We start from the raw sequence: 21,849 nt of genomic DNA, 5'->3' as shown, positions 1-21,849 counted from the left end.
AGGAGTTAGGGAGTGTGAGAAAATGTGTTTAACTCAAAGAAGCTAGATGTAGCTTAGTAAAGTATAAGAAACCGTAATACCGTTTAAGTAATGCGACGCACATAACAAGAGGAAGTCTTGTTAAGAAATAATTCAACTTATAGAATTCTCGACTTGTAATAAATCAAGCTACTTGGTTTGTAAAAGCATGTTTATTTTTTTTTTTTAATTCTGATCGAACGGTGTATTTTTATTTTACATCTTTCACTTCAATTCTAATTTGGTATTGCTCCGTGTTTCGCATTTCAAAACTTTACGAAACATTCTGTTCTTAATTTAATCTTCATGGAATAATTTAAGATCTGGCTTTGTTATACGACTTTGTTCCTCCCCATTTTTCTCTAGTTCGTTGTTATGGGTTTTTTCCAGACAATTATTACTAGAAAAAATCGGAAAATGATTTTTTTGTTTGCAGAAAATGGGTTATATTTCCACTTCAAAATGTTCCTTAGCAAAATATACATGCTACGGCGCCATTATCTACGACACGCATCTGTACCTTATCTTCGCTTTATTATCTTTTTGTCAAGACTCAGAGGCCAACGGAAGTTGTGTGAACATGTGCTGTGTTGACATGTTTATTTTAATAATTCGTTTAAAATGATTCGTTGTTTAAAATATACTACATAGGGTTTAGGAAGAGATGCAGACGGTTGTGGTGCAGTAACGATTTTGAAAACAATCGAACATACACAAAGAACCATTGATTTATTATTGGAACAGGTCCTAATAAAGTATGCGTGTAGTTAATTCATATCACAGATTGTCTCATTATTATCTGACAGTGTAAGAAATTGTGTTCTATACCAAATACTGATCAAGTGCAAACATACTATTACTGGCGGCACTATTTATGAATATGATCAAAAATAGACAAATTAATTATGTTTTTAACATTGAAAATCGTGTCCCCTTCGAAATAAAAAATGTTTTAGCACATTTAAATCTTTTAAATGAGCATTATATATTTATAACATAATGGCAAGGGAATTATGAAGATTTATCCGCCCCCTCCCCCCCCCCCCCCCAAAAAAAAACATTTTTCCCGAGGGCATTGATATTTGATTTTACTAGGAAAACAAATCTTCATTTTTCCCAAACATTCATGCAATAAACATGTAATTATACCAAACAACATATAATTATACAAAATATGTCATTTTTAAATGGTTTTGGACTTTTTGAAAGCAATAATGTCGTGATTGTTTGATTTTTTTAATGTTATTATCTCTCTTTTCTTTCATGCATTCGAATCATAAAGAGGTTGAATGGTTTTTGTTTTATAAAAAGAGAATAAAAAGGATTTATATATTTTTGATTTGATTATTTTTGTCGACGTTGTATGCGCATATTGCCTTTTCTGAAAGTACTTTTTGAATAAAAAAATCCTGAGACATCCAAAGAGGTTGAATCTAATATTTCTATCTTCGGGAGACATGATTTTTGTTTGCCCTGTCAAGTGACTTTTTATACCAATCAAATTACGCGTTTTATAGAATAATCATATTGAGGTATATAAACAATCAATATTAAAGGTATCACACAGGTAATCGGCCTATCAAAATGAACTTAGTCAATTGTAGTTCCATATATACTTCAGAATTATTTTTTTTTCCTTGACTGCATTTTTACATTTTCCTTCACTCGGTTTTAAAAAAATTTGTACCACTGAGTAGGATATTTCATGTATTTTGTTAGGTGATGATCTTTTTTCACAGGGACTACTTCTTTCAGGGCACATGCAGCAGCTTCCTGGGGAGTGTGCAGTCTGTTTACAAACAAATGGAAAACACGTTGTTTTGAGGCTAGATATTTTGAGAAAATGTCGTATCGCTTGCCCTTTTTATGGTGTTAGCTGATGAGATAGGTAACATATAACATTTCCTCCGAACATTTTGTCATGAGGAATACAAACTGATTTTTGAACATTTTTTCCCCTCTATAGTGCTATATAGTGAAAACAATTACCAGTGTGATACCTTGGATATGATACGTGAACAGATATAATGCGTTCTTCCTTTGCCCTCGCTTTACATTTTCAAAATAAATGATGATACTTATTCTTACCCCTTTGCCTTGTCCTCCGTTTATACATAAATACACAAAAACTTATTAAAAAGCTTCCGGTGCCAAGAACCACTGAAACTACAAGCACAATCGGCCAGGGATCAAAGGTTTTGCTGTTTTCTATCCTGTAAAAAATATATAAATACATTGAATGTTCGAGGATTAGTTTTGACAAAAATGGCTTTAACTACTTGTATTTTTGACTGTTTAGTTTAAAAAGTTACCTTGGATGGACTTCAGTTAATAGTGGCTTACTAACGTTCGGAGGTATTTCAGTTGAAAGTGGCCTACTAACATTTTCATAACAGAGAGAATCTGTTGAATAGAAATACTTTAAAAACAAATATATTTATACTTTTGTACACCAGTTCTAATTCCAAAAAAAAATTACTTAGATTTATTTAAAAAAGTAAAAATCTTAATAATGATTAATATTTAGTTTCTTGTATAATAAAAACTCATAAAATTTTAAACATTACAGTTTGAAAATAACATCATAATTATAAAATTCGTTATTTAGTCAAGTGAAACATTTAACTGAAGTTTATAAAAGTATAGACCTAGCGTACATTTATAAGCCTCTGTTGAGTTGTATCCAAATGGACACTCCGTGATAGAATCATTGCAGGCAAACCCCTCTATTCGCATAATACTCTTGTGACTTGTGCTGAATTTGGTACATGAGTAACCTGTTAAAGGTCAACAACTTGTCATCATAATTTGTCATTACAAATCGGCATAATGATCTGAGACATAATGACAGAAGGAAATGACAAGGCGATCTAAATTATTGATTAAAGATACAATATTTTGTACTCGACACCATGCTACCTTGCAAGTCGGCATACATGTCTAACAAGTACACATTATTATCTGACAGTCAACTTATCGATTTTTTTCTTTAAAAAAAGAAATGTTGACAGATCTTTAAGTTGTTATGTGCGAAAGCGTATCTGGGCCCACACTTTTTATGTTTCAACGTATAAACTGTCTTTCATTTATTGTATTGTCAATATATAAAATAGTTTGACTTCCATTTCAATGCAAACGTACCTGTGGTTTCTAAATATTAGTACTTTAAACCAACTTATTATTAAATTTTACCAGTTACTCGTATTATATGACCCCCCTCCCAATATTTTTTTCATATTCACCAAAGCGTCGAAAACATAAAAAAGTTCTATTTGCTTTAATATATATAATATTACTAGACTTTGACCCGTTCGTGCACAGGTTGACATTGCATATTACAGGCACGTAGCATCGGGGGGGGGGGGGGCAGGGGGGGCCTGCCCCCCCCCCCCCCCCGACTTTTTCTCACAGCAACTAATATTTTAAAATTCAGATATAAAAAATTGAATTATCATGGAGTTGGCCCCACTTTTCTGGACGATGTAAAAATTTGATATGAGAATAAGGAAATTAGGATTGAAATTGAAGTTATATACTATGCCAGCCCCCCCCCCCCTGTCCCCCATGGATAAGGATTTTAAAGATTTTGGAAAAGTCCTTTTTTTTGGGGGGGGGGGGTCAAGATTTTTTTGATGAGTCTGCCCCCCTTTAAAAAACGATGCTACGTGCCTGTATTATGTCGGGCATTTACGAAATAGATACATCAAATCTGCACATCATGTTGACATTCAGAAATCTTGGAATTTTTCATATTAAACGCACTAAGTTAGAGTTATCTCCCGTAATTTCTTTTATGTACAGAATATATATATATATATATATATATATATATATATATATATATATATATATATATATATATATATATATATAAAACAATTTTGAATGAAATTTTACACTTATTTGTATTACATGTATCGTTTTTTTTTTAGTTTATCCATGCAAATGTGATATTGTAAAAAACATAAACTTAAGAGCATCCCCGGATTTAGCTTGAATGAAATGCGCATGCGCAAGATTGTAAAATCCGAAAAATTCAGACGATTTCCGGATTTTTTAAAGAAATTTTCTTTCCTTTGATTATTAATTAGCGAAGCTTGATCGAGAAAAAAAAAACAAATTAGTAATCTCCAAGTACCAATGATGTTGAAAATATATAAATTAAAAGACAGTAGTATTCCGATTTCTTGGTATTAAAGCCCAAAAATTCGAGTCTATTATTTTAATATTGTAGTGCAGATGTATGATCTGATCGCATGAGTATTACATTTTTAGATTTTAAAATCCTTTTTTGTGGATTGAATCTCGTGGAGTCAATATTCGTAGATTGCTATCGTTTTATACGTTAATATTAATTGGTACAACATTTCGTGGAATTCCTTGTATGCTAAATATATCAATGCTATTACTCAGAATTCTTGTGAATTTAAATTCATGGATGATAGAATCAAGGCATTCAGTGAGAATTGATCATGACATACACGAATTCCAATGACTCCACAAATGTCAGTGTGCATGTGTTTTCTAGAGCTAGCTATATAGATTCAGAGTGAGGTGACGTACCATTAGAACTCCCACCCCCGCCCCCGCAAAATTAATTTGATAACTATATTTTCTCAATATGTTCAGAAGAAATGAAAACATATTTATGTCTATATACCTATAAGGTATATGTTTTCATTCTTCTGTGTCAACATATCTTTCTTGATATGACTAAAACTCACTGTCTCTGAAATTATAAATGTATCGATATAGCACATAGAAGAAAACTGATAAATTAAAAACGGGTGATTTACAATAATTATAAACTCACGTCATTACAATGCAAAATGTTTGCATAAATGAAACGATAGAATAGTATATATGTTGATTAGAGTAAAAGACGTGTGACAATATATAACACAATACTAGGCCCTGATACGACTCTGTGTTTTATTGATTTGTCAGATGAATATGCTACTGTAAATATTGTTATTAACGCTGGTGTTAAGTGCACGTTTTATATTGTCAAAAATACGCGTCTGTATTAAATATACGGATGTGTGGTTTACTACTTTAAAGTTTAAAAATTTATCACCGTACCCGGGAGGTTATTTTACACGACTTAAAGCTAACTGCGTAACTAGTGTAGATTTTTACCCACGCGTATAAAACCAATTTGGAATACTTTTTTTTTAAATTTTAATTATAGACAGATAGTTACATATGTATATGTGACAAGTCGACATAAATATCCCCCAGAGCGACAAAACAACAACTAAAATTGCACGTGATGGCAAAATTAAGCCCCCATTTTAATTTTTAGTTTATAAAACTTGTTCATCAAGTTACTTTTGATTTCAAACCTTGCTGTTATTGCAAAACCTATTTTTTAAAAATAAATACAGATATGCATACCAATGGTAATTATTGATGGTGCGCAAACTTCGATGATATATTTCAGATCATCGCTTAGAACACAGTGATACTGAAACGACTTGCAGGTGTTTGCGTCTGCAGCCAGTGATGAACAGTTCTTTTTCTGGACAGCTTCTTCATAAGCTGATTTGTCTGAGGGACACATTGTGACATTTTCGACAGTCTGTAGAGATGCATTACACGATTCTACAAAGGCATTAACAATTTGTACCTACAAAGAAGAAACAAGTAAGAGAAATAACAAAGATAAATTAGTTGATACATAATGCTTTAACATTGTAACAAGTAAATGTTTCTTTTGATGACAAATACATAAAAGAAATGGCAGGGATTTTATCAAGCATAATCCATTTAAGGGCCTTTTCAGACTTGAATTTATTTTAATAAAAATTAGGGGGAGGGTGGGGAGGGGGTGGGTATTTGGTTACAGAAAAATGAAACCAAAATAAAAATTTAGTTTAGTAGCTATAGTGTATTGTGTACAGTCTGGTTTTTTTTATATATATATATCCTTATTAAGAAAAATAATATGGACTGATTTATATTTAGATGTAACTGGCGACCAATTTTTTAATGCATGTAAACATTTCTAAATATATATATTCGAATAAATGATAAGTGGTTTTTATGGTATGTTAAAAAATCTCGAAGGTTTTCAACATAAACCTTTTTTTTTAAAATTTCCAATCAAATAAATCACTTCATTCTAAATAAAATTTTCATAGCCAAACATAACTAAAATAAGCATGAGATGTGGAGTTTTTTTTCTCATACTGATGTTCCAAAAGGTCATATTGCTTTTTTATAAGCATTAATAACGTATCCTTTTTTCACATTGTGTTTGTTTATAAGCACGTGCATTTGAAGCCAGTTGAAATGTTATATATATATATATATATATATATATATATATATATATATATATATATATATATATATATATATATATATATATATATATATATATATATATATCATAGTCCAATGTTCCATATGAGAAATAAAGGACTATATTTGGTATGGTCATATATCTGCCCCAAAAATTGACGATTTTAAAAATAGTATCGTATAAAAATCAAACTTCATAAATCATTGTACAGAGGATGCCAATCACTATAAGCTTCATTTGGTCATTCTTATTTATCTATGTCGTCATTTTAATGACCCAAGTTCCGCAATTTTGCAAACAAATGAAAATATTGTCATTTTTTCTTTATATTTTGCATTCGGAAATATAGAGCGCAGGTCTGCCCAAATACGATTTTAACATATGCTTATTTTTACGTTATTATAAACTTAATATTAAAAATGGTACTTGAGTCAGCCTGTGCTCTATGTTGTCCAGTCGAAAACCATCGGAAAACACCCATATTTTTCTACAAAACATCAATTTATCAAAACAAAACAATCTTCATGACGTCATTTCTACATCCGGACGTCATTGTGGTGATAACCTTTTACACACTTATTTTCAATATGATCTTCCACTTTACTTTTTAAAGCTCTTTAAATAACACGAAAAATGCACAATACCGCACATAGTCATCTGCTGCATACATAAAAAAGGACAAGGCAATTGCTAAGCGATGCAGTTTATGTTATATTTCTATTGTTAAATTCATCTCCCGAATTGTTCTTTATGTGAATTGTCAAACTACATAGTATTGGGCTTCTGAGAAAACAAAAAAAAAATATTTGAGAAACAGTTTATCAAGTTATCTAAGACTGCATTTAGGTTCTTTTTTAAATATCTCCCATTAAGCTTAACAAGGTTAAAACAATTATTTTTTATATATAAAAGTATCAATTATTTCGACCAAACCCTAACAATTCTTTTCAAAGTGCGTTAATACTGTTGATATATATCAACGCACTTTGAAAAAAAAATTACAGGGCGTTGACTTGGTCCCAAAATTAACGCACTTTGACATTTTTTTTTATCACAGTGCACAACTTTTCAAAGTACGTTGTAACATGCGTGTGAATTTATTGATTTGATTCAGAACACAAAGTACTCAAAGCAAAACATTATCCGGACTAAGTGTTAATAAGTATTGATAAGTGTCAACAGCCAAAGTCGGGTTAATAATTTTGTTAATATGCATGTTGGTGGGATATTTTGTGAGCAAATTATTTTTCTTTATATTGTGGATGTGTGATCTTTGAGTTATTTGGTGTGTGAATTATGTGTATTGAGCGTGAGAGTATGTGAACAGTTAATGCTTTTTATAGTATCCGGATCTTTTTTTACACTGTAAATAAAGTTATTTTCTCAGTTCTACCTTTTTTTCTTTTTATTCAAAGTTCAATTTACAAACGAGAGAATTTATTAACTTTTTTTTTCAAACAATCCAGTAAATTTAGTAAGTACATGTATGTTGTAACACAAATTGTACAATAAAAACGATGCAGAGAGAGAGAGAGAGAGAGAGAGAGAGAGAGAGAGAGAGAGAGAGAGAGAGAGAGAGAGAGAGAGATAAGATACCTGTTTAAACAGTTGAATTGATACGAACACTACTACACATCCTCTAATCATTTCAAAGCTTTTAGTAGCAGGAACCTCTCACTACAGTTGCATGAAATAACTAGTAAAACAGTTTCTAAAGATGGTATCATCATATAGAATTAATCATTAATTTGTTATTTACAATATTGATACCACTCTTATGCTAAATCATTCTCTTAAAACATAAAATTTGCAGGTAGTTCCTTTATGATTAAAAAGATATCAACGTAGGTTTTCCCGTCGTGTCCGGATGTTCCTACTTTCGTTTTGGAAATAAAAACATCAAGAGTTAGCGCTCGTTGTGTTTCTTTAAATATGCACCCACAATATATCAGGCACGTAGCATCAGATGGTATCTTTTTTGCTTTTTTGCGCAGCAAAGAATTTTCTAAAAATTACATACAAAAAATTGAATTAACATGGAGCCCCCCCCCCCCCCACTTTTCTGTGACCATGTAAAAATTGAATAGAAAATAAGAAAATAAACAGTGGAGTATACTTGCTCCCCCCCCCCTGATTTTTTTTTCAGCAAGTGAACAGTACAATGACAAAAAAACAAAATGCAAAACAAACAAACAAAAACAGAACAAAACAAGAACAAAAACCCGACACAAAAAACCCCCAAAAAACAAACAAACAAACAACCAAAAAAAAACAAACCCCAAAACGAGAACAACAAACATTATATTTCCTTCATAGAGGTTAGATGGGATTGTCCTCTTCGAGGAAACCGATTTTTAAAATTAACGAAATCTCATTGAATATTTTTGGTAACACATTATTACAGCATTACAAATGATTGGCGAACGAAACCCCGACACTTTGTCGCACACTCCTTGGTCTTAGAGATAGATGTAAACTATATTTGAAGAATTGTTAATACATTTTAGAGGATCGTAGCGATAAGCATGGGGTAGGAATGAACCAGTTTAAACTTTCCTGTGAAATTGTTTGAATATTTAATCTTTCAACAATAAGCTGTATATCGAAATAAAGCTTGTATTTAATACAAAATATTTTATTCAAAAAAGAGATAAAATACTTAAAAATATACATATTAAGCTAATCAAATCAGCAGTTTGAAATTGACGGTTTAAAAAGCTTTTTGTTCTTTGCAATGATCAAATTAAATCAATTAAAAAGAACTAGCATTAGATAATGCAACGAATATTCAAAAACTTTTAATTTTATTGATCCAAGGAGTCGATTTTTTTTTTATCAAATCGTTCTTCTGATAAACTGAAAAAAACTGTGCCAGCAAAATTTAAGCAAATATTAGCATTCATTCAAGGTATCTGTTCATCAAGTAAAACTATTTTCTCGCAGGAAAACGTATAGTTATACAACATGTGCATTGTGTGTGCTTTTATTTCCATAGACATAAAAACCTAACTGAATAGGTTTGGAAGGAATTTAACTTCTCGGGCATCCTCTTGTTACGTCTTTCGGGAGTATCAATGATCAAATGAAAATTAAGATTGATCGATTGACAGATACTCCTTTAGCACGAAAACAGACAGAAAACAGAACATTGAGGCACACACCTTAAATCATGACAGATCAAGAAAAAAAACAAGTTTTGTAATCTATGAGACACTCTTATTTTACAAGTCTGAAAAATTCTTTCTTAATTTATAGATTAAGAAAAATTGAATATATTGAATTAAAGCAAAATGATTTAAATATGATTTTTCTTTAAGTGTGAACTTTTAATTTAGTTTGGGTTTGCAAGTGGCCCTAAGTTTATCATTGTTTATTTTCAATTTTTTCCCCTCAAAACGTCAGGACAAAAACGGGCTACATTCATCATCCAGTATGAAGGATAAGGGGACTATGAAGGACATTTTAGTCCACAACGACACCCTTGTTCATTTGTGGTCTGGACTTAATAGACTAATTATCCTGAACAGAATAATTATCGTGAGCCTGAATCTAAATGACTCAAGCTTTGTACACCGCCTTCTAAAGTGGCCAAGGTACTTTCACCGCTAGTGTTGTCTTTATCACTGCATATGACACATCCAGTGATAAATACAATTTTTTTCACTCTGGGCAATCCTTCAACCACATGGTTTAATCTATTTAATATATAACCTGCTGATTCGTCAACATGATTCTATATCTAGTAGTTAATCACTCACGTTGCGTCATTTCCTGTGAGCAACACCAAAATGATTTAGCTTATCCATTTTCCAAGACGTCTCTTCATAGTAGGTATTTTCTTTTTCTTAGAATATAATTATTTTTTATATCGTTTAATTTTGATATTCATATCAATATTGATTGATAAGATTTTTGAATTTCAATTTGTTTTATCGTCTAGTCATAATATCATGACAGTTGTTTTGACTGAGTGCACAATAAGTGCACTAATTCTTGAATCAATATGTAGGATGTAAAAACCTTTTTTCAAACGCTCTCGATTTAAACCACATATTATAAACTGTCAAGAATTTTGGTTTTTTTCTTTATAATTGTTTTTTTGGGGTTTTTTTTTTTTGCATCAGCGTATCGACTTGACGTATGACGTTACTAAATTAACGTATTGTAAATTTGTATGTCAGGTACATAAATTCAAAGGCATTCAAGAAATATTTCAAATAAAATCAACCAGTGCACTAACTACAGTAATTATATATCTTCTTAAGCGATTTATGTATTTTTATCCGGATTCTCATTTCCTTCATATTCTGCATGATTTACCAAAGAAAGCATTATTCTAAATAAATGATTCTACAATGTACATGTAACTCTCTAATTTTTATAATGGAGTGATTCATTTGTTTTCAATTTGGAAAGAGAGATTATGTTTCAATATGAATAGGTTGCACATACTAAAATAAAATTTGGTATACAGATTTATCATAAGAATATCTTTATAAAGTTTGATTCGAACAATTTATGACAGAGTTATGCCCCTTGGACTTCGAAAAATTCCAATTATTTGCTGTCCGTTCATTATCTATGCAAAGGTGTTTAAAGACGCAATACATTAACATAAGTTCAAAAGGTCAATTTCATTTCCATGTAAACTGCTCATAATCAAATTTATCAAATACTGTTTAAAATGCTTAACTTTTCATGTAAAAACTGTAATCGAGTAAGTAATTACTCGTCCATGCCGTTTTTGTTGAACTCGGAATGCTTTTTCGATATGTTTCTCTGCTTTTTTTTTAAAACTCGATTCAATCGATTTTCAGCCTTCAACTAATTTTAAAAAACCAAACAATTACGCAGCATTGTTAAGGCGTCCCGATGCTAAAATACGGCTGGAAAACGATATTATTTGAATCATCGCAAAAATACTTTGACCGGGAGTATTTCTTAAAATCTATGTTACATTTATTGACATCGATGTTAAACATTATATTTGATGCATTTTTGTGACGTCATATGGCCTTTATTAGTGGTTTTATGTATCAGACAACTAAATACTAAGATTGTGACTTTGTTCATCAACACCAATCGTAACTACTCGGCCATTTCCGTCACCGCATATAACATCGTATGTGTATCGACGCCATGTTCGAACTACTTTCAGTAGTCAAGTGTAAACAACATGGCGTCCCCACATCAGTGCGTATCGTGTGGGGATATGAAACGTCGTCTCTCTCCATTGAATGGATTCAAGTTAAATTCCAAGCATGATACATTGACAAAGATAACGTCGTTTTTGGACTTACACAGAGAAAAAATAGATTTTTCTAGCGTGTTTATGTGTGATCCTTGTTACAAGAAGATCTTAACATTTGATGCATTTCAGACAGAGGCACGAAGTCAGGCTATTAAAGTAATTAAGTTACAGCGTTCAAAAAGGCTTTCAACAACAACGCCAGAAAAATCTTTAAAAAGATACAAGGTAGCTGATCAAATCTTGACATCAGTGGAAAAGGTAAGTTACTGTTTATCATGTTTATATATGTCTAATCTAACTTTTCTTCATGTATAATGCTGTCAAATGACACGTACAGTCTTTCACTCTAAATTAACACAACTCGATTAAATTCCTCAGATTTTTGGTGGGGTTTCCGGTGCTAATTAATTAATTAAGTTGTAATTATATAGAATTGCAATTGACACTCATATTTTGTATTAAACTAGATCAAACAAGTGAGTACACCAAAGCGCCAGTCTGTGGTGGAACAGTTGGTGTCATCTGTGGAGAAACTGCGGCTAAGAAATGAACATGGTCAGACAAAATCAAGAAAATCTCTGTTTACATGTGATCATGAAGAAGAAGATATAACAAAATTTGATCATGATCATCTAGCATATACATTAAAAAGAAAAACAGAAAGTCAAGATAAAATGAAAAACCCAGAGGAAATAAAGAAAATATTTGAAAAGGCTCCCAATGAAACTTACTCGCATTATGTTCTTCACGTAAAAAACGTATGCAGAAAATGAAGATTCCTGGAGTAAGTGTTTTAAGTCAAAACACTCCCCAGGACCTCACCAACCCCTGTCTTTTCACTGAAGCTGTCCAGGAAATGATATCAAACTGTGAATTTCTGTACGATATTCTTAATGCAGCATTAGGTGACAAAATTTCAGAAACATCTAAAATCGCCACCATTGCTACAGTGTATGGGATGTTTATGCACAGAAACAACAACAAAATATCAGCTGTACAGCGACTGTTCACATCAACAGCTATCAGATATCATGCTGATAACAAGGTATTTAACAGTTGTTGCTTATAGGTATTTAAAGTTTGTCTTGTTCGCTTACTATTTAAAAGTTTTATATTTAAATTATCAAATATCTTGTTCATTATTCTGTAGTTGCATATATGCATGTTTTAATTTAGATAGATTTTATGATTTGAATATGCAGCCACAAAATTTAAATTTTATACAATTTTAATTATTACAAAAAATGACTGGAAAGTGGAAACTACTGGTATATAATAATGCATATTCAATTCTAAGAGAATATACTTGTTATATGTATATCTCTAAAATATTTGATTGTTAAATGCATTTTCTATTTTCAGAGTTAACTTTGCTTATTTTCTATTGTAGCTAGTTTGTTGAAGAATTTTTATTCTTAAATTTCAGTTGTATTGCAAAAAGCAAAATGGTGAAAATGAAACCTTTTGTATTTGCAATTTACTTCTGAAATGATATATTCATCAGATCATGGGATACAAAGCATACTGTACTCCAGTTCTGTAAGCAGTTCACAGAGAAAAAGGCCATACAATATACTTTTTTACATAGCAGGTTCTCGATATTGTAATGTTTTGTCATCTAATCCAATATCATATTTTCAACTGGTGGTTGTCCACTCATCTATATTCTGTATAATTCATTGTCATCATTATTGTGTGGAATTTCATTTGTATTGAAAAAAAAATAACTCTGTGTGACTGACTATATCATTTTAGCGCTACTAATTTTTAACACACAGTTCTGCAACTGCACGAGACAATGTTTGCATGAATTCATTGCATGAATTTAATTGACCATGCATCCCAATATTAACATACATTCCTTGAAAAGGTGAGTTTTTATTTAATGTTGTTGATAACGGAATAAACTCCTGAGTTTTTTATTTATATCTGCAAGGTACTCTAATTTGCAGCCTTCGGATAATAAAAAATTTTAATTTATTAACTTAATATAAATATAGTTTGTGCGAGACTTTTGATATTGAAGAATAATGGTGAATTTTTTATAGCTTCTTGGTGTTCTTAATAAAGTTCACATAACACTGTCTGACAATTCCAAGCAACAGCTTCTGGACTCATTTGCCACTCATTCTGAAGAAAACTTAATCCAAACAATATCCTCAGGTAAACTTTATAAATGCAATTGCTTTGCATGGTTAAAAAAAGTTCCTCATATAGCTACCAGGTATTGCCTATATGCTCATACAAAATAAATTCCTTCTTCTTGTTAGGCATTGATGGAAAATTGAATGGTGACAACTTGGACCTTCGCGTAGACACCAATGATGTGAGAATGAACAACAAGGCCAAGGACTACCATTTCTTTGCATCAGACTGGGTTGCAGATCGAGTATCAGCTAAACTAGAAGACCTGAATGACAGATCCCCAGTGGGCGTCAGTAATCAGTTATCATATATGAACTTCATCCCAACACCAGCAGAGAATATTCAATTCAAGAATTACCTTAAAGTCCTACTTGGAAGAAAAATTGTGTACCACATGCCAGAGTTTAAGTGGATGGACAAAGTTATTCCAGATCATATTCCACACAATCTGCAACAGGAGATGTCAACAGCATCCCAAATATTTATGCTTCCAGTTCTTTTAAAAAACGAGGCATGCTACTCTGATTGTCTTCACATACTAGATAGTTATGTTGAGGACATTAACAGAATCTATGCTAAAGCTGGTAGAGGTAATTTTTGTTTAATGTTAAACACTAGCAATATTATCATAAATCTATTTGAACTATTTTTTACGATCGCATACACACTTAAGATTACGTAAAATTTGAAAATATATTACAATAAAAAACAACTTTTCATTCAACTTAAGGCGATTTTATGCATTAAATAATTAATTTAATGATAAATTTTAACGGATTCAACTTTAGTTGCTTCACCCCTGGCAAATGCGCGCTTCCGGCGAACAGGATGCAACATCTCCTGTTGCAGACTTTTCATTCAACTTAAGGCGATTTTATGCATTAAATAATTAATTTAATGATAAATTTTAACGGATTCAACTTTAGTTGCTTCACCCCTGGCAAATGCGCGCTTCCGGCGAATAATTGCATCGATTTGATGCAATCACTACGCTCCATCGGTATCCGAGTCTTTTTATCGGTTACGGAAAAGGGCGAGCGTGATCCATGTCTCGGGATCCCGAACCCGATCAGTTAATATGTATATATAAAGCATCTTTCTTCTATTATGAAATTAAAAAAAGTTATTGTTTAAGTATGTTAAGGAAGTATGGGACTCACGATTTTGAATCTACCGCGCAACTCCGAATGACGTAAACCAATTCGCAGTCGTTAAATCTGTTTGTTAAATTCTAAGGTATTTAACAATAAAATTTATTGTGGAAAGGATTTCATAGTTTCTTTTTAAAATAAAACGTGAACATAAATGATAATAAAAGTTAATTTAACCAAAAAATCTTATTTTACGACATAAATATCGGTTCGGTTTTCGGCAAAGCGGAGGAAACGTGGATTTGATTTTGAACGCTGAAAAGACATAAAGGTTGCTAAAGCTCAGAAAAAGGATGGTCTAGTCACATAATGCGAACGTGAACGCTCTCTTGGACAGACCAATCACATATTTTGATATTACAGCTGAATAATTCTCATCACAGATGGTGGAAGATGACTCGACGCCAGCAAAAGCGATCTGTCCAGGTTTGACCTACATTCATTGATAGAGTAAAAGTATTTGGTAATCTCAGCAAGGTTAAGTTCGTCGAGACTGAAAATTTTTGACACACGTTTCTTCAGTTTTTCAGTTTTGGCGAATCTTGCTGAGATTAGAGTAAAAGTAAAATTGGTATGGGCATCATCGAATTTTTCTTATGCCGGTGTAATGCACTTGTGCTTGCATGCATTGTTCTGCTCATGAATGTGTAAGATACCTATACCTATATAAGTAGGCATCGTACATATTCGTGAGTAAAGCCCCAAGCACCTGAGGTGTAATTTCATAATAAAACAAATAATTATAATCATGTATACAAATATTTGACAGTATGGTTCAATACACATAGTAGAACCCAGTAGAACTCTTAATGTCTTTCATTATCAATAGTTAATTCTAAAATATATCAGAATTTGTATCATGTCGTCACATGTTTCAGAAATCAGATGTTTCGGGTAGTCGAACTTTCAACGCATGAGTTCATTCCAAAATGATGTTAAACCACACATACGAAATCTGTCGTCTCTATGCATAGGCATTAGTCGAATTATGTGGCATCAATTTTGTATTTTAGCTACAAGTAGAAACTGCATATGATGACAACTAATTTTGTATCAGTAATTTCAGATGCTATGTCTGAGTGAGATTAAAAATGATTCAGTTAAGATAAAAATTGTTAACTGACAGCCATTATGTGTGGCGTTAGGTGTTAAACTATCGGAAACCAATGACGTCAGGAGATGTATTTTAAAATAGGAAGACAGATTGAACACTTTAGGTAATGATATTTGTTATGGTATACACATATTGACAGCAAAATAAATTTCAAATAGGTGTCAAGTACAATTTTTTTTATTTAAAACTCAACCTCAGATGGTGTCTTTTTCAGTTAAAACAGTGTCTGGAGCTTTTGTGTGACTTTTAGTCTTTCACATTAATGCTCCCTCAAAATTTAATTTTTCACGGCTCCATGCCTTCCTTCATGTGGAAAGATTTGCATGTACATATTTATGTATCTGATTGGAGAACAACTACCGGTAATTTAAAAGTTTTAGAAGTCAGTGTCAAATAATAACTATCCCTCTTCCAGTAAATATTAATATGTTTGTTAAATCTGAGTTAACCTCTGTTTATGCCTTTAAAATATCAAGTACATATGCATATATTTTTTTCACTGATCAACTTGGCAACCAATTGGTGTTCCTTTATAATATCAAGTACATAAGCATATATTTTTTTTACTGATCAACTTGGCAACCAATTGGTGTTCCAGTTAATATTCTCTCATGGTGCAAAATTCCTGATTGTGTAACTTAATATTACAGATGTTGACCATGAAAAAGTTGTCAAAATGTCTGATTGTGGTTGGAGACAGTGGAGGAGTTTGGTGGAATTAGGGATGTAAGCAGATATGCATTTAAAAGAGCTCGATGGTCGTGGCCATTTTCAGACTGTATTGATCTCCTAAGGAAGAAGAGCTATATAAAAATATGCTGGTTGGCAGAAGAGAGAGAGAGTGGGAAGTCATAACAGTTTGTCAGGTATTTGATAAATTATTTACATAAACTACTTTCGATTGGTATCTCTGTGATTGGTTTAATTTTCATGGATTTCAAGGGTATACTCTTTCATATGAACAAATTAAAACCCCCACCAAACCCCCCCCCCCCCCCCAAAACAAAATCTTCATTAACTGTGCAAAATAGTCCATGAAATTGCATCCCAGTGAACCTTTAATGAATGATAACAATCCCCAAAAATTAGACCTCACAAAATTCAATGATTTGACAGCAGGGTAAAAGTTAACTGTAATATTCCATATATTGTTGACTGAAATCTATAGTCCCAGAGATTATCACTGTGCCATTTATTTTATTATGTTTAATACTCTAAGCATGAGTACTAGTGTGCCAATTGAAAATCTGTCATTTATTAAAAAAGTTTGTTTATTTTATAAGTTAATTCTAAATTATGTAATTTTTTTATGAATTTTTTGTTTGTTATCCTTGAGTAAAGGAATGTACAAGATAAAGAGTAGTATTTCATTTATAATGAGAAATATTAAAGCTGATCTATATTTAATCAAATCGAAAAAAAAGAGAGAAAGAATTGTAGCATTTTGAATATAAATCGAACCAATTGAATAAACCTTGAATTGTCCCAGCCCTAATCTTAATGAACCATAAATTGTACATTCTAAGAAAGCCTTGTGTTTGAATGTCACAATAGTTTTTGTTTAGATATTTCTCTATGTATAAGTATTTTAGTTGATGCTATTTCCCATCTAATGATCTTTCAGGTCATTCATCTATGATCAGGACATTTTCTGGAAAAATAGAAAACTTTTCAACATGATTGAAATCCTGTCGCACATGTACTTTGTCTCTTAATTCCAAATCAACACCTCCTCCACGATTGCAGGATCAACTGGAACGGAACTACGAAGGCCATGGAGAGTGACATGATAGAAGAGATGGTCAAGGATGTGAATGATGGGTCTGTTCGTATAAAGACAATAGTTGGTGATGAAGATAGCACAATGATTTCCAAACTTTGGACAAACATTGACACAAATATTATTAAAACATTGGATGCTAATCATGTTAAAGAAATCTTAAGGAACCATCTATACTTTGTGAAAAATAACACAAAACTTTAACTTTCAATGTCATACAGTATGTCAAAAGATGTGTATACTACATCCTTGCCCAAGGAAAAAGGGGTGTTGCAAGGATAAGCCAAGGAATTGTGCTCTTGTCTGCTTCAATATTTATGTTAAATATGTAATAAAAATGTTGAGAGGGTTGTTCATTTTGGAGCGATAATTGTCAGCTTCATTATTTATGCTAGATTGGTAACACATGTAATAATGTTGAGAGGGCTTTTAATTTGGGTGCATTATTTGTATAAGTCTGTTAATTTATTACATGTACATGTGAGGAGTTAAATGTCCAGTATAAACTTGATAAGTATAAAAAAAATTCATACCATAATATATGGTTGTAAAAGTAATGGATGTTGTTTAACCGAATGGCTTAAAATTAAATTCGCCCTTTGTACTTTGCATATTGTACATGATGTGTACGTAGTGCTGATTTCGATACTTTTATATGTTTCAGAGTTGAAAAAATAATTATGAGTTACATGTAGCAAATCATAAATTTAATATTTATTTGTTTATACCTATTAGAATTATTTTGTTCCTACCTGGTATCTTCTTATAAGGTGCAAATAGTTAAAAAATGTGTACTTTAACAGAGGAATTTCAAGTTAAACAGAGGAAATTTGGGATTTAAATGAATATTTTTTACTTTTTTGGTGAATTTTATGTTAGTACTAGCATTGTAATAAAGATATTATTAATTGACTGAGTGTTCATTGAACAAAAAGTTGGTACTGATAATTTTATCTACATTAGAATAGTGTTTAAGTGAAAATAGCGCAAAATTGAAAAAACAGACCAGAGGAAATTCAGACTGCAATATCTTTTTATTTAAGTCATTGACATATGAGTTTTTCCTCTTCCAAGGAAAGCATAACATTTGAACATTTTATTTCAGTTCAAAAATAAGACTTTTAATTATATTAAATAATATTTTTTGACCATTTTGCATTGAAGGTCAACACAAAAAGCAACAAATTAGAACTATGTAGAGGAAATTCGGTTGCAGTTTGTAAAATACTGAGGAGGCGTTGACAAAATATTTTTGTAAAAAATCATTCTTCTGTTAATGTGTTATGAATAGCATATAAGAAAAATGAAATCAAATAATTGCAAACTCTGTAGCATTGCTTCATTTCTGTTGCAAGCGGTGTATTTTAATGAGCTCGAGCATATCCAACAAGGGTATGTTTGGGTACCGTTACCATGGAAACAAACATATTCACCTATTAATTTTTTTTTATATTCTGTTAGAGGAAATACTGTGCTATCCGTTGGACCAAGTTTTAAAAATTTTTAATTACTTTGGTGTGAGTCCCATACTCCCTTAACATATTACTTAAACAAAAAGTATCAGTTATTTTTTTGGAGTAGGTGACCCTCAGTAATGTCTACAAAGTTCAACTAGTCAAAAACCTTTAAAATAGAAATTGAATGTATAAAGTAAGGTTGCTGACCTGTATGCAGATAAAAAATAATCGTTTGAAATGACAAAGATACATACTACAATGACACATATTTGTGTGATATTACAGAATAAATTGACAATAATATTCACTTAACTAGAGCAGAGCTCGTGGCAAAGCCACGAGTAGGTCTTCCGTTGTTGCTGCGAGTTGAAAATATATGTGATATGGTGTCAAACGATTATAATTATTAACTTTCAGTTCTGCTTTTGTTATAAAAACGTGTTGTGATTGAAAGCCTGCATATAAAACGTGTTTTGAAAAAGAAAACTAGAGGTACTGTGAGCAAGCTCACAATTGATACCCCCCGCTAAGAAAAAAATCATTACGCGTGTATTTTTGCTATTATAGAAAATATTGGATGAATGTATTTCACTGTCCATTTTTTATAAATAACAACTGCTTTATTTTTGGAAACTGTTAATTTTTAGCTTCTAATATTTCCATTAATAAGACATGACACAGACAGAATTTAACTTTTTTGAAACAATGACCTAGAACTTTCTCAATTGACCTTGGGTCAAGGTCATGACACACCCTTTAATCATAAGCAATCTTTGTGTGAAGTAAGAACTTCCAATGTTTCCCCATAAGAAAGATATGGACCAGACACGAATTTTGCATTTTTTCTGCCAGTGACCTTGACCTTGCCCGAATGACCTTTGGTCAAGGCCATGACACACCCTAAGGTCATAAGCAATCTTTGTGTGCAGTAAGAACTTCCAATGTTTCCCTATAAGAAAGATATGGACCGGACACGAATTTTGCACTTTTTCTGCCCTTGACCTTGCCCGAATGACCTTGGGTCAAGGTCATGACACACCCTTAGGTCAAAAGCAATCTTTGTGTGAAGTAAGAACTTCCAATGTTTCCCCATAAGAAAGATATGGACCGGACACGAATTTTGCATTTTTTTTTGCCAGTGACCTTGACCTTGCCCGAATGACCTTGGGTCAAGGTCATGACACACCCTTAGGTCATAAGCAATCTTTGTGTGAAGTAAGAACTTCCAATGTATCTCCATAAGAAAGATATAGACCGGACACAATTGCACAGACAAGACGGACAGACAGACAGACAGACAGACAGACGGACAAGGTGATTCCTATATACCCCCCCCCCAAACTTTGTTTGGGGGGGGGGGGGTATAATAAGAAAATGTTTTAGGAAAACTTTTTGTCGCACACAGTTTATGTAATCGTAACAAACATTATTTTAAAAAATGAGATATTTAATGGCGAGTTAAATTTTCAGAGGGTAGCAAGCATTGTAATTAACAGTATGTACTCATGTGTCATGTCAGGAATTTTGGTGTTTGTTTTTTTTAAACCGAACCCGTTTATAAAACACGTAACCTTTTCTCTAAGATAACTTCTTTATTTAAATATTTGTAAATTTTTGAAGACAATGTGCAATTTAGAATTGTTGCGTGCTGACAAAATTTACAGACCCTGAAACGTACTACTACAACAAAAAAAGCGTGCGACTTACGTGCGAAAAACGTTTCGTATTAACCGTTTAGCGTTTCGTGTGAATCGTGAAGTGTTTCGTGTAAACCGTTTAGCGTTTCGGACAAAGCGTGCAGAATTTCGGACAATGCGTTTAAATCGTTTCGAGCAAAGCGTGCGTGAACCATGTGAAACGTTTATCAGATTTCATTCGGAACTCTCTGACAATTTGTTTCAAAATGGAGCCCGTGTTTTACATTACATGTACTTTAAACTGTTTGTGATTGGCAAAACTCTCTTGTAGGTATTTTCATGAAGAAAAAAAATCTAGAAGAAATGATATACTAATCTTTTTACAAAACTGAATTTATTTTTAACAAACAAAAGAAAGGTATATGTATTAAAAGACGACTAGTTACAGAGTACATGTATATATAACGTTTTTATACGATGTTTCAGTACTGGTACAGTTTTACCGGTAACGAATATTTGCCAGTATCGAATAATTTTTAGAAAAATTATTGGTGGAAGACAAAGTTGAGGTTTAAAAAAAATTCTAGCTAGGTGATTATAACACAGAAATAAATATTATATCAGTGCGTGAAGTTGTTTGCCATTTGCACGATTATTTACCGAATTGTTTACAAATTAAAAATGTGCCCCAGATATGAGCTGCCGGATGTTCAAAACAGAAAAAACGAAAGCCTAACTATGAAAATAAGTTTGTTATTGATCCCTATTTAGTGAATAATTAGTAAATATAATTCATTTAAAAAGATAATACATCATATCAAATAATAATGGAGCTTTGAATGAAATTAAGACTTCAAATAGAACCACGTGTAGTTTTCCTAGTTACGGTTCATTGCGACAGAAGTATTATTTGGCTGCAAAAATTGATAGATATACGGGAAAAACAAAGGAAAATGGCAACTACTTATCATCAATTACTACTATAAAGT

General features: G+C 31.9%; 1 protein-coding gene and 2 long non-coding RNA genes across 8 annotated transcripts in view; 2 read left to right on the top strand and 1 right to left on the bottom strand.

Annotated features, from left to right (window-relative positions):
* LOC105321414 (uncharacterized) overlaps positions 1-8,193 on the bottom strand; it is a 45,733-nt gene extending 37,540 nt beyond the window's left edge. For 5 of the 6 annotated variants that reach the window (XM_066071487.1, XM_066071490.1, XM_066071492.1 and 2 more), the window contains exons 1-5: positions 7,922-8,193; positions 5,416-5,647; positions 2,676-2,795; positions 2,331-2,421; positions 2,107-2,231 (exon numbers count right to left, since the gene is read on the bottom strand). In XM_066071487.1, the coding sequence (XP_065927559.1) occupies positions 2,107-2,231; positions 2,331-2,421; positions 2,676-2,795; positions 5,416-5,647; positions 7,922-7,972 (619 nt within the window). In that variant the 5' untranslated portion in view covers positions 7,973-8,193. The remainder of the gene's footprint in view (positions 1-2,106; positions 2,232-2,330; positions 2,422-2,675; positions 2,796-5,415; positions 5,648-7,921) is intronic. The other variant, XM_066071488.1, reaches the window with a different exon arrangement.
* Positions 8,194-11,414: 3,221 nt separating this feature from the next.
* Positions 11,415-14,496, top strand: LOC136271494 (uncharacterized). Its single transcript, XR_010709371.1, has 4 exons — positions 11,415-11,834; positions 12,044-12,621; positions 13,003-13,739; positions 13,847-14,496. It is a non-coding gene; the product is annotated as an uncharacterized lncRNA (long non-coding RNA).
* Positions 14,497-14,954: 458 nt separating this feature from the next.
* On the top strand, positions 14,955-19,216 carry LOC136271738 (uncharacterized). Its single transcript, XR_010709697.1, has 3 exons — positions 14,955-15,298; positions 16,637-16,852; positions 17,611-19,216. It is a non-coding gene; the product is annotated as an uncharacterized lncRNA (long non-coding RNA).
* Positions 19,217-21,849: the final 2,633 nt, after the last annotated feature.

This window comes from Magallana gigas, chromosome 9 (assembly GCF_963853765.1).
Source record: "Magallana gigas chromosome 9, xbMagGiga1.1, whole genome shotgun sequence".
Lineage (NCBI taxonomy): Eukaryota > Metazoa > Mollusca > Bivalvia > Ostreida > Ostreidae > Magallana > Magallana gigas.
The sequence above is the reverse complement of the archived record's forward strand: the minus strand, read 5'-3'. Positions and strand labels throughout refer to the sequence as shown.